The 13031-nt window shown below is 39.7% G+C and overlaps 2 protein-coding genes across 5 annotated transcripts in view; one reads left to right on the forward strand and one right to left on the reverse strand.

The window, feature by feature from the left end:
• Positions 1-13031, reverse strand: part of LOC309703837 (uncharacterized protein) — a 435129-nt gene that overhangs the window by 96780 nt on the left and 325318 nt on the right. The window lies entirely within an intron of this gene.
• fam189a1 (family with sequence similarity 189 member A1) overlaps positions 1-13031 on the forward strand; it is a 114938-nt gene that overhangs the window by 47725 nt on the left and 54182 nt on the right. For all 4 annotated transcript variants that reach the window (XM_082529076.1, XM_082529075.1, XM_082529074.1 and 1 more), the window contains one exon: positions 5461-5517. In XM_082529076.1, the coding sequence (XP_082385202.1) occupies positions 5461-5517 (57 nt within the window). The remainder of the gene's footprint in view (positions 1-5460; positions 5518-13031) is intronic.

Here is a 13031-nt window from a genome sequence, read left to right on the forward strand (position 1 = left end):
GTTTTTAGACAAAATTATTTTTTAACTGAGTCATTTGATTGGTCAGTGTTTTGGCCAGCGTTTCATGAATTTTAGATAGAATACCTTCTGGAAAAGAGTCAGTATTTTTTCAGCATGTTAGTGGGTGTGTGGTGCCCAGGTTTCAGTGACTAATGCTGCTAAGTATTGAATGTTAATCTTGTTCTGGACGCAGCCAAGAGGAAAAGCCTCCAGTGACTGACAGCCAGCAAATCTATCACATGGTTCCTGCTCGCACATCATTTCACTTCTCAAACAGGCGCACAGGTATACACATTGTCCTCCACACACGTCTACTCAGGGGAACCTGGGAACGCGTGGAGAGACGAGAGAAAAAAAAAAGAGCTTCGTTCCAGGTACATTCTCTGCTCCCGCGGTGGTGACCATGCAGCCATGAGTGTTTGTGCTGTATGCTTGATGGCACACTTGATATCGGCGGTGAAAAGCGTGCTTGAATTCCAAATCTTTTTCTTTACTCCTGATGTCATACCAGTGCAGAAGTGAAGCAGGCCAAGCACATCAGTGTGATAAGAGTCACAAACAGAAAGACAACATTTGGAGCCCAGTGCTAAATTCCTGAAGGTAACGGATTGAAATCGTGTTGCATAATTATGGAAATCTGGGAGAGCTGGATAAGTAAGAAGAAACCGCTGGGTGACAGGAGCCCAGTTCAAGCTTGATTGTGCATTGTGCAGTGCATTTGCTCTCTGCAAATGGAGCATCACCAAGCAGAGAGGGAGAGAGGGGAGTCTGTAACGGTGACACAACGTCTCTGGACTCCTTGTCGCAGTGCCTGGCACCAGTGTAAAGAAGGTGAATATACCTGCAGTAACACAAGCCCCTGTCTCCTGGTGCAGTTTATACCAGCAATGAGCAGAGGAGACAGAGCAGAGGCATTATTAGTCCAGAAAGTGCACACACAGTCAGTTTGATGTCCACTGACTGTGGCTGCAGCTTTTTTAAAATTTATTTCTTTTTTACAGTTTCTGTCTTTGTTCAAATACATTTCCAAAACACTTCCTTCCCTGCTTTAATTAACTGTGTACACTTCATTTTCGGTCTGTATTTTCCAAATGGTGTGTAGTAGAAAAACTAGCAGTGTTGATACTTAACAGATGGAAAGTGATGAGACAAAAAGAGCAGAGAGCATGCAGTCAGATCGAGAGTAATAAAAAACGAATAATCATAGCTTGTAAAGACAGAGGGATGATAAAAGAGTCAGGAGACGCTGGCACGATCGCTAGAGCGGCTGCAGATTGTCTCTTGTCAGCCACAGCGTTGGACTCTGAAAAAAATAATTGTGCCCAGTGGACATGGCAGGTCACAGACTTGGAGATGTCCGAGCTTTATTGCAAGCTTGATCCACTCGAACATGTATGTACTGTAAGCGTGGCCATAACTTATAAAATGAACTTCATGATGGTTTAAATAAGAGCTCATTATGCTGATGTGTTAAATCGAGTTAGAAGTAGCATAAAAAGATAAATCTGAGTATAAAAGGAAATTGTGGCTCCCTTCTTAGCTTCTAATATAAAAGCCTCACCATCTAAATTTGTGAATTTAAAACCATTATTTGCATTTAATCTTTACAAAACTGTGAACTTACTGAATGAGCAACAAAAGTCCAATGTAATAGAGAGTCTAATGTAGCTGTCATGCTGTGTATTGTTGTCCAAAGACTTTTCTTAAAGATGCAAAGACTGCACTATTACATAAAAGTTCTAGATACTTGAGTTCTTTGGCTGTGGGTTTGATGCATTCATTGTGGGTTTAGATTTCTTTGCTTCTGTCTGTCTTTTATGAATTTGTTTATAACCACAAGATATAAATAAGAAAAAATCCAAATTAAAAAAAGACATCTGTGTCCGTGTGTGTCTGTGCGAGTGAGCGCTCAAATGAAATATTGACATCCCGTTCGCCGGGTCCTGTGGGTATCAAGGTGAGCACAGAAGTAGAAGATTGACTAGAAAGTGGAACAAGATGGAGAGGGAAAGAGAAATGAGAAGTCTGGATGGAGCTTAGTGAAAGCGAGTGTGTAAGTGCAGAAATATAGTGCGACTGTGTGGGCGCTGAGCAGCAGCAGCAAGAAATACAGCGATGGAGTGTGATACAGGGAGAAATTGGATAGGGGAAGGTGGCAAAACTTGGAGAGAGACGGTGGATATCGAGAGAGTGGACAGAGGGAAGGAGCGCGGCATGAACGGGGGGAAAAAGGAAGAGCATGGTGGTGTTAAATGGAGGGTGAAGATGGGTAAGATGGGTGAGAGGCAGAAATACAGAGCCGAAGGCTATCAGTACCCTTTGTTCACACGAATATTTCGATGATGCGCAAATTCACACCTACAGTTACACGCACTGTAAAAAAATATTAAGCCCACACCTAGAAAGAAGTGTGAAAAAAACATTCGCCGTGTGTGTGTGTGTTTTAAGTCTTTTTGGTTTAATCAGACAGCTCATTTAAAAAGGCAGGATTACTTGGATTTAAATCGAAAAGGCACATCAATAGCAGATGGGAACAGAGGAAAAAACAGACATCACAAACACAATTGTTTCATTTCAGCAGAGGCTTCAGGGTAACTGGTTCCAGGTAGATGGAGCTCGAAATCTGAAAGAAAATCAGTGCTAATAGAGAAACCTGAAGCTCCTGGGAGACACTTTGATGGAGTCATGGCAGCAGCACAACATGCTGCATTTTTAGCATGGCCTGCAAAGAAAGGAAACCATCCAAGGATGAACTTAGCCGTGCTAGGGTTAGGAACACGATGGTTCGATGGTCACGGGGAAGAGAAAGCGATGTTTTCTACAGCTGTCTCCCGTGTTTAGTGGTCCATTTTCCTTGGAAGGGCTGCCTGGTTTTTTTTTGCGCATTTTTATTCATCGCCTCTACCCTGATGTGTGCATTTCACGAGAGCTCAACTCCTTTGATGTTCCTCCTTTGATTCATGCTGTCTGTCAGTGTAAATCTAAACAATACTTTAAACACACCTTTCTGGAGTTCAGTAAGATGGAAATTCACTTTGAAAACCTTTTGTTTTTTTAACAAACCCCAAATCTAAACTGGATCAAACAGCGCATATCGCTATGGATTATAGAGATATGCTGAATACTGCTGTATTTACCCTTAAACCAGTTGACACCATCTACAAAACACTGCATACTCTCTACCAGTGTGCAGGTTTACATGTGGTTGTCTCACTGCTCATTTATTTTCTGCATATGGCACTTTTTTCTGTCTCTCACACACACACACACACACACACACACACACACACACACGCACACACGCACTGATGGATGCAAATGCACTTTGACATGAAGAGAGTAGGAGCCAAGAATCTAATCATCATCCATCAGAAGCAGAGGCTCTGCTTAACTTATAAGAGACCCCACTGTAGCTGTGCTGATTCGAACAGTGTAGCTTCTGTAACATATAGATTAATAAGGTCATCGTTAAAGGTTTTGTGCTTCTGTGTTGGAGTCATTGCTCCAAAAACAGCAATGCATCACTCATTACTAGTAAATCTTTTAAATATAAAGCATTATGTTACATTTCTAGTCTATAGAAACGAGTTTCTTACATTAATTGTTACATTACGTTTATATCACAGCATGGCCTGAGACGCATTTTTGCATGATAACCAGTTAACAGCAAATTTTAAACTGGTTTGAACTGTTGCCACCATTGCTTCAGTGTTGTTTGGGCCTTTTTCAGTGAAATATCAGCGCAGGAGCTCAGATAGTCTCAGATTATACAGAGCGAGATGCTGCAACAGTTTGAAAGGATGAGACTTCCTAGAGAAATCCTTAGAAAAAATAAAATAAAACTTCAAGGATTTCTTTGTTTCCTGTTCTCATTACTTCTACTCCTGTACCAGCGCTGGTGCAGAGGTTTGTTTTCTGAGCACCAGTGTAAAAGGTGATGGGGGTGTGGTGACATCACAGTTGCTGTGCAACAGAACAAATGCAGTGACCATGAACCAGACATTATATGGGAGTCACACTGACAGAAATGCATTTCTTAATAAGAACACATACAACTTCTGTAGTTTTTTTTCACAAAACCAAAGTTAGAAACTGAAACGTGAGTAAAGAGAAGTGTTTCAGCTGCAAATGTTCACTGTAGAAACTGATACAGGTAGAACAGAGCTTCAGTGCTACCAGCCTGATGTCTCATCACTGATTGTTCTGAAGCATCAAGCTTCACCTGTATGTGGTTGGGGTTGGCGTTCACTTAGCTTGAACATTATTCTGGGTTCACCACCACTAGTTTTATGTCCCATGATGTCCCAGATCAGATAGTGTGCAAGCAACAGTGAATAGAGTTTTCTGTCCTAGATGCAGTGTGCACTTTACCATCACATTCTTGTCTTTTTGTGCAAAAATAAATAACAATCTGCGTCTCAGGGTCTCAGTCATCCAGGTCATTGTAGTCTTGAGAGCTTGAAAAAAAGGTGACTGAAGTTTTGTAGCTTTTTAAAGACATTTCACCTCTTCATAGACTTCTTTAGTTTTAAAACAACAATGTTCGGTGCAGTGCAGCGAGGAGTGCTCTGACCTCTACGTAGGAGAAACCAAACAGCCAATCCACAAATGCATGGCTCAATATAGAAGATCCGGCTCAACGGGACAAGACTCAGCTGGTCAGGATGCCGGGTTCACTAAGCTTTGTTGGAAGTGCTGCCAGTCTGATGTCGTAAAATAATCTAAAAGCTGCGGCTAATGTTACAGCTCACATTATCAATAGTGGGGATAATGACATTCAGGACCACCTCCAATAAACAGCTTTCCTTATCAACAGGGAATTGTCTCCAGGCCTGTCTAGACTTTAGACTGCACAGGTGTACCACAAAAACTGGACATAGACTATATCTGCAGATCAGAGGTGCAAAACATCCTGAACACACTTAAAAATTTCACTTAATAAAGCTTGATGTTGCTTTTATTTGTGGGTTTTTGCATGATGACTTTTTGAATTTTGCCTCTTGTTCTTGTTGTTGTTCACTGGCCAAAAATAGGCTCAAACAAAACATCCGTCAAAGTTCTATTGAAGTTATAGTGAAAGCAAACAACCTTTTCAGCTTATTTCAACCACTGACAGCAGCTCAATCAACTGAACAGTATGAGCACAGTTTCCTGTGTGGAGAACTGAGTGAGTCACGCTTGAAGCCAGAAACAAATTAGAATAGCTTTTGAAATTCAGATTTTTCAAAGTGTGGCATCACATTTATGCACAGGAAAGCTCATTATGTTTCAAAACACTAAAACACACAGAGAGTTAATGTCTGTGATTGTGCCCGAGCTTTTTTGGAGGCGGTTGTAAAATAATCTAAACAGTGTGACCACATTACATCAGTGTTACTGTCCCATCATCTCCATCAGTGGTTTTTATATGCGTACATCTGAGTATCCACTCTTATAGCATCTGTAATTTTTCTCCTCTAGGTTCTGCTCTCTGGTCTCATTGGAGTGGTGTCATGGAAGAGGCCGCTCTCTCTTGTGGTGAGTGTCCTCTGAACGCCCACACTGAGCTGCTAACCTGACAACTCTGAGCAAAGAAACAGTACCTTAGGGGGAGTCTTTTATTGTCATAATGGTTACAGAATGTCCTCTCCTGTCAGGATCAACACATGTAGAAAAGTAAACATATCACAACCTTGTCAGAGAATTAAGCTTTTCTGTAAGTGAATCAGACCCATTTTGAATTCATGAAAAGTAGCGCTGAGCTTCAAAAAGTTGTATCATGGTATTTGTTATAATTCTTAAGTCTCCTTTCAGTCAGTTTACAATGGTTGAGTATACTTTGAAAAGTATGATATGCATAAAATAATATATAAACAGTTGAATACAATCATAAAAATGAAATAAAATATAAATAAAAAGCTTTTTAGTTTCATATAACAATACTTTTTGGCGCTTACATACAGGAAATACAGGAATCCAAGTATTCAGGAAATACTAGTAATGAGAGAGATGGAAACAGACGGGAACCAAAACACAGCTGAAAACAACCAAGGAATCAGTGATGGCAGGGACAGCAAGAAAAGGTAGACACATGAAGGAAAATGGAGCTTTTCAAGGTAAAATTAGGAAGTAACCAAAGAAAGCAGGCAGACAAAAAGATAGACTGAACAGGAGACATGGAGAGAGAGAGAGATGAGAAAACTGTGGATGACACACACAAACAAAGACAAACAGAAAATTAAAATTCAACCAAACCCCCACACAGAACCCCAAACCAAAGATAACCCAAAACACAAGACTTTCATAATAAGCTACTAAACTTATAATAAGCTAATAAGGCAAAAGTACCCCAAAACACAAACAATGTGGCTCAAACACAAATGAGTCCTCAAAACTAAAAAGAATCATAAACTCAAAAACCAAAAAACCATGAAATAATCACTTTGGTGCTGTAAAGAGCAGCTTTGAAACAAAATGATTCCTCCAAATGTTGTAGTGAAAATTGTTCTGTGGTCAGAAAAAATACCTGCTAGCTTTGTAACACACTGTCTTTCCCTCTCCTGGCTCCCTGTGGCTGTGTGTAGAGGATCTCTGGTCCAGGACAGAAGCAGTGCAACCAGAAATGACTACAAAACAAATCTCATCTTATAAAACCAAACCTTCCAAACAGCAGGCACGGCTCCTCTGCTGTTATTTTGGAGCGCAGCTTTTTTTATCCTCCTTGCTTTTCCCAGCTACTAACACATTCGTGTTAGTGTTGTAAATTGTCCCCGTTTCACTATTTATCTATTTTACTGTGACCACTGCATCTAACTGAATGTTAGCATCCCAAGTGTTTTGTTTGTTTACTACTATTGCAACATTAGAAAAATTGACATTATGTATTGAAGATCCTTGTTTTTCTATAAAGAAAAAGATTAGTTGATATTTGATTCATGACTAATGAAATTATAAATCATAATTATCTTTAGAACATAGAACATGTCCATAGGAATACAAAAATAATCAGGTTTGTATTCCAGCGGCACAAATGCAAGTGTGTCTCGTTAAAACTGTGACTGATCACATTTGCACAGATGGAAACTGTGTTCCTGATTTTTTCAAAAAGAAAAACATTTGTAAGTTCAATGTCTGGAGCACCAACCTCTGTGGCTCAGATAATAATCTGAAAATGGGGAAAAAAGGTGTTTTTATTTTTCCTTTTTTCTAAAAGGCAGCTCCATGCTGGAAAACTCCAAAGAAATAAGAATTCATACAAGTTTGTGTTACCCTTTACAGAAAAGCACTCTGGCCTAAACCAGAATAGAAGGATAGGTAGGAGGCCGTGGTGCACAGCTGAGAAAAAGGACAAAGTATACACAGAGTTTGTGACGTGTGTTTTTTGAGAAACACACACATCACAGGTCCTAAATGGCCAGCCTTCAAGGCAGAGTTGCAACGGGATAAAAAAAAAAGCCACTGAAAGGAAAAGATTGAGATGGTTAAAAGTACACAGATACTGAAGGACTGATGGGTATAGGTTTGATGTTTGGGTCACTAATAACAACTTTTGTGTGAAGTACAGCCAATTAAAGGTGCAGCAGGAGTGCTTGACACCATCTATCAAGCATGATTGAGAAATGTCTTGATTTAGGAGGCTTTGTTAGTGGTAAAGAAAGAAAAATTTAGGTAGTCGTGCCATACCCTCTGCACGCTGCTGAGGTTGGAGGAAGAACAAAACTGGAAACTATGCAAAAACCATGAGAGGAAGCACTCTGCTGGAATTCTGTCTGTAACACAGTGGCTATTGAGATGTTGTGTGTATGAATTTCTCCAGATTACCCCAACATACTGAAAAACTGAAGGTCTGAAAGGCTGTGTTAGCAGCAAAGGGTGGATTCTTTAATTGTTTTAAATAAAAATCTCATGCATGTTTATATTACAAACAATTTGCAAACCGCTGTTTATCAGCTCATAAAACATCCTCACATATTTAGCGTTATCGCTGAAGGCGCCAAAAAGATGCTTAACGCTGTCATTTCAACCTGTTAGTACATTGTGACAGAGTCTGTGATTCCACACCTTCTTGCTGGTAGCGCTTTGTGGCTTTGCCAGAGCTGTAGAAACTGGAGCTGTCGGAGAACACAACTTTAGTGCATGTGCGCACGGTTGTGTCGAACAACCCCGTGCATTGTGTGTTTTCACAGCCGCTGACCTGAAAACATCACAACCAAAGTCAGAAGTCTTAGCTCTTTTCGCTTTTCCTGTCAAAGCCTGTGCAGATAAAAAAAATAAATAAATAAAGATCAAATAAAATAAAAATTAAATGCTCTACTGTGTGACTCAGCCCAAATGTTTGTCTTTCTGAACTCAGACCATGACATCAGAGGACCGGTGCATGAATTTATCTCAGTGCCACGAGTGGAGTTTGACACTTAAGAAGAAGATAAATGTGAAACTCATTCTATTGTTTTTGAAAAGGGATGAAATTGTAAATTTCTACAATGAAATTAAGTGCCACCTTGTTTTGTTGTTGGTCACACCCCTAACAAAGACAAGAGGGAAATAATTAGATGTCAAATCCTTTCAAATGCTCAAATCAAATCCAAATAATAGTCTTTTCTGACTCATCATTCAGACAATGTATTATTCATCATCGCCAACAATCGCTCCAAACTCTTTTCAGAAGGTGTCTCTTCTGTTTCCACACTGCAGACACCCAAATGCTCCTCTTAGCTAAGTTAAGAGAAATGTTCTAAATGGAGGCGCATTTTAAAACTGTAAGTGGTTATTCTTAGGATTGTGAGTGGTATTTTTAAATGCAGCTAAATCACTCTGCATTTTTAAAGATGCACACAGATCCTGCAGTACTGCCTTACCTCTGAATTTTAAGTTTCCTTTAAAGACTTTAGAAATTATTAGATGACTGTCGTGTTCTTGCTGTAGGCCTCATACCCCGTTATTGTGATAGCGTGATACAGTGCATAACAAAAATCCTTCTTTCCTCTCCTTTAAGACATGCAGGTTTATTTTAGAGATGGTACGATACCACTTTTTTATGTCCGATACCGATATCATAAATTTGGATATCGGCCGATACCGATATGAATCCGATATAGTGTGTTTTTTAATCAATAAAACTGTTTTTTAATATCTTGCTGCATTTTGTATAAGTTCATACTCAAGTTTAAATAACCAAACACTAAAGCTATTCTGTTATACCTGTATGTAAAAAATACACTGCACCCAAAATATTTCATAGTTCAGCAACACTGATCAATCTAATAAACTTAAAGCTACTCCATCCTTCCTATTCTGGTATTTTAAAGAGTACTTAGCAGAAATATTAAGCAACCTAACTAATAGGGTTCCAACTCCCAGCAACAACAAAAAAAAATAGGGAACCACCCTCCACCTCATGATGATTAATCGACGTAATCAACTTTAATTTGATGCAGTGTGGGGAAAAAATGCACAGAATTAAATTATTTTTCAAGAATAATTAAATAGATTCAACATCTTTCTTCAACAGAATTGCAGACTGCACAGATGGTATCTTCCCAAAGGAAAAAGTACTATAGCTTACTAGGGTATATTAGACTTAACAGTTACTATATACAGTAATGGACTTCTATACATGTTACATCAGATTAAAACTTTGGGTGTAAGATTCAGATAATTATTTATTAAAAGCTAGACATTTTAAATGAGAATAAGAAAGAAAAGTATGTCTTAGGGCATGAACATGGAAAAGGGGGCACAATCGGCCCCCCTGGCTAAACTTTGGTAGATCCGCCCCTGCACAGTTACCAGCGTCAGCTACGTAGAAAAGGATCCTGGTGTAGAAAGTAATATTAAATAAATTCTAACAACAGCTGATCAAGCTTAAACGTGCTGCTGTTGTTCAGCCGCTGGTTTCCTCTTTCTGGTGCAAAGTGGGCCAAAAACAAAGAAGAGAGACAGACTCTCGACAGAAAAGTCGATCAGCTGATCATTGATCAGTTTCATGATTGAAGTAGCACCAGGAGAGGGAGGGAGAGAGAAGGGGCAGTCGCTCCATATATCGGTTGTTAAGCTTAAGTGGGAATGCTTTACAAACATTCAGAGATGAACTTACACACTTGCTTTACTTCTCTCTGGGATAACTTCATCGGAGATGAAATGCCGGTTTGCTAGCGAGGCTACAAATACACACAGCCGCTCTATCACGTGATGCACACTGCTCCGACGCGCTACGGTTATGAGCCGAGTTACGCCATGTCGCAAGTTTTGTGAGGTGCTTTTTTGATATTTAATGGATCGGATTACATTTTTTATTTCTCTCCGATATCCGATCCAGTAATTTACGTCAGTATCGGACCGATACCGATAGTGATATCGGATCGGTCCATCTCTAATTTATTTATGATTGATAACTTTCTGTCCTTTAAAGTCGAGATCAGGTTTCGGGTATGGCTCATGCTAGAAGCTCCTGTCCAACCCATATGGAAAAGATATACATAAATCTTATAAAGTTTGTATCTGTCTTGTGTGAAACTTGTATGAAAAGCATATAAGAGTGAAAACAGATATAAGATCCCTTGAAAAATTATATAATGAAACTTGTATGTTTTGGATACTTACTAAAACAATGTATGAAAGTAATGAGAAAGTGGCCACTTTCATGAGTAAATCATGTAAGCCTTATATGATTTACTCATGAAAGTGGCCACTTTCATGAGTAATCACATACAAGTTTTTACTATTTCTTTTCCATATGGGAATTCTATTTCATACTCCCTCAATGCCATAAATAATCTCATCTCAATTTTGCAGCTTTACCCAGATCACCTGCACCCCTCATCCTCCTCACTGCATACTTGTCTCTCACCCTTTGGTTTTATCACCTTGCTTCCCCGCTGCTTATATCAGCATCCTCTCTTCACATTTCCCTCCCCTCCATCTTCCATCACTGAGGTGTTCATAGAAATCAGTCACACTTTGTGCTCTGTAAAAGCGTTAAATCCTCTTATGTCTGTTTTCTTAAAAAGCATGGCCAATTTACTGGAATAATCTGTGCATGCTAGTGTACAGGGGTGTCAGTTCATGGTCGCTGCTTTCTGTCTTGAGGGAGGTGGTCCAGTAATTTCTTGTTTTTAAGACTGTTACTGTAGCATCCAATGTTCAGTTCTGACAGGCGAGCTTTTCCGTTTCTGGCCTGGACCCAGCGATGACTGGCAGGTGACTAATACACCGGCTGGACAAGCTCAGGCCTGGCAACAATGCACCATCCCATCTGCCAACTGTGGGTGGTCATGCTCTGCATCGTGATTCGTAATGACTGGAGTTTCTCCAGACTGTTTAGGCATATCTGTTAAATACTTGGGTTTCTAAGCTGACTTCTGCCAGATTGGTGTCTGAACACAAGGTCCAGGGGAAAATTAAATGACCTGGGAAGTTTTGGATTTTGCTTTGCAAAACAATTCAGAAAACAGAAGATTAATCTGGACCAAAGGAGAAAGTATTTGGAGAAAATATGCAAAATGATTATCTTTCAGAGTTGAACAATTGATTGGGCAAAAGAAGATGCAGTAGAGACTATAGTATATAAAACATACATCAAAATCATTTGGTTTTGATGGTCTCTCCTACCATCGACTGACCCTGCAAGTGCTAACCCCAGCTCCTGTTTGTCTACACAGACACTAGATAAAACTTATTTATGTTTCAGTGTTAGTTGATTCTACTTTAAGCTAATGTAAATGAGTCAAACACTCAGGGCCAAGCATAAACACAAAATCCTTTTAATTCTGTATTTGTGTCCAGGACTGGGGACCATCTTAACTACATTAACAAATGTTTTCTAGTTCCAATTACAGCGTATGTACTTTCTCATCACAAAGGCAACCACTGCCAATAATGGAAATAGGTTTTTAAAATTAAAGCAAAGTAATGAGAAATGAAGTGGCATTAAAATCACAGCTGTTTGGATTCCAACGGAGAAAATGTAGAAGTATAGTTGGTGGCAGTTTCCTCCAACTTGCTACTAAGTATCCACCACATAGTGAGGTGTAGTTAGAGAACGAAGAGGCTGAAACAAGATTACAAGAAATTTAAGGAGTACACTGATGTGATGGTATTGCATTACCAAAGGCTACAAGTGTACAATCACTTTATTACATAGACCTGTTCAACCACTCCCTTAACACAAATATCTAATCAGCAACACAGAAGCACCTCAATGAATTTAAGCATACTGAGATGATCAAGAAGACCTGCTGAAGTGAGTATTTTCCTTCACAATTACCAAAAGTGAACCATGGAAGACTGGAAAAACATTGCCAGGTCAGATGAGTCTTGATCTTTGGTGGGACATTTGGATCACAGGTCATAATTTAGAGTGAAAGTAATGAAAGGATGGAAAGGATCCATCCTGCCTTGTATCAGTGGTTGAGGCTGGTGATGGTGGTTTAATGGTGTGGGTGATAGTTTTACACTTTTGGCCCCTTAATACCAGCTGAGTGTCATTTAAATGCTTTAGCCTACCTGAGAATTGTCCATATCCATCAATTTATGAGCACGGTGGCACCTTGTGCCCATCTTCTGATCGCAACTTCCAGCACTTTGTCACAAAGCTCAGTCATCTGAAAAAGAGTTCACTGTACTCAAATGGCCTCCACAGTCACCAGATCTCAGTCTAATAGACAGAGGTGTGGACTCGAGTCACATGACTTGGGCTACGTTCACACTGCAGGCGAAAGCGCATCAAATCCGATTTTTTTGACCCTATGCGACCCATATCCGATCATGCTATGACAGTGTGAACGGCGCAAATCCGATATTTTCAAATCCGATCTGGGTCACTTTCGTATGTGGTACTGAATCCGATACATATCCGATGTTTTAGAAAGCGACTGCTGTTTGAACGGTCAAGTCGCATTAAATCCGCCTTTTACGTCACCGACACAAGACTGAAGCCAATTATCAGCGCCAGAGAAGACATCGCGAACGCTTCCTAGCCATCCAGTGTAGATGTCAGTGAAACTGTTGGGAAGACAACGTAAACATTTTATTTGTACTGTATAATCTGCAGA

The sequence above is a fragment of the Aulonocara stuartgranti genome (assembly GCF_965226115.1).
Source record: "Aulonocara stuartgranti genome assembly, chromosome: 1".
Lineage (NCBI taxonomy): Eukaryota > Metazoa > Chordata > Actinopteri > Cichliformes > Cichlidae > Aulonocara > Aulonocara stuartgranti.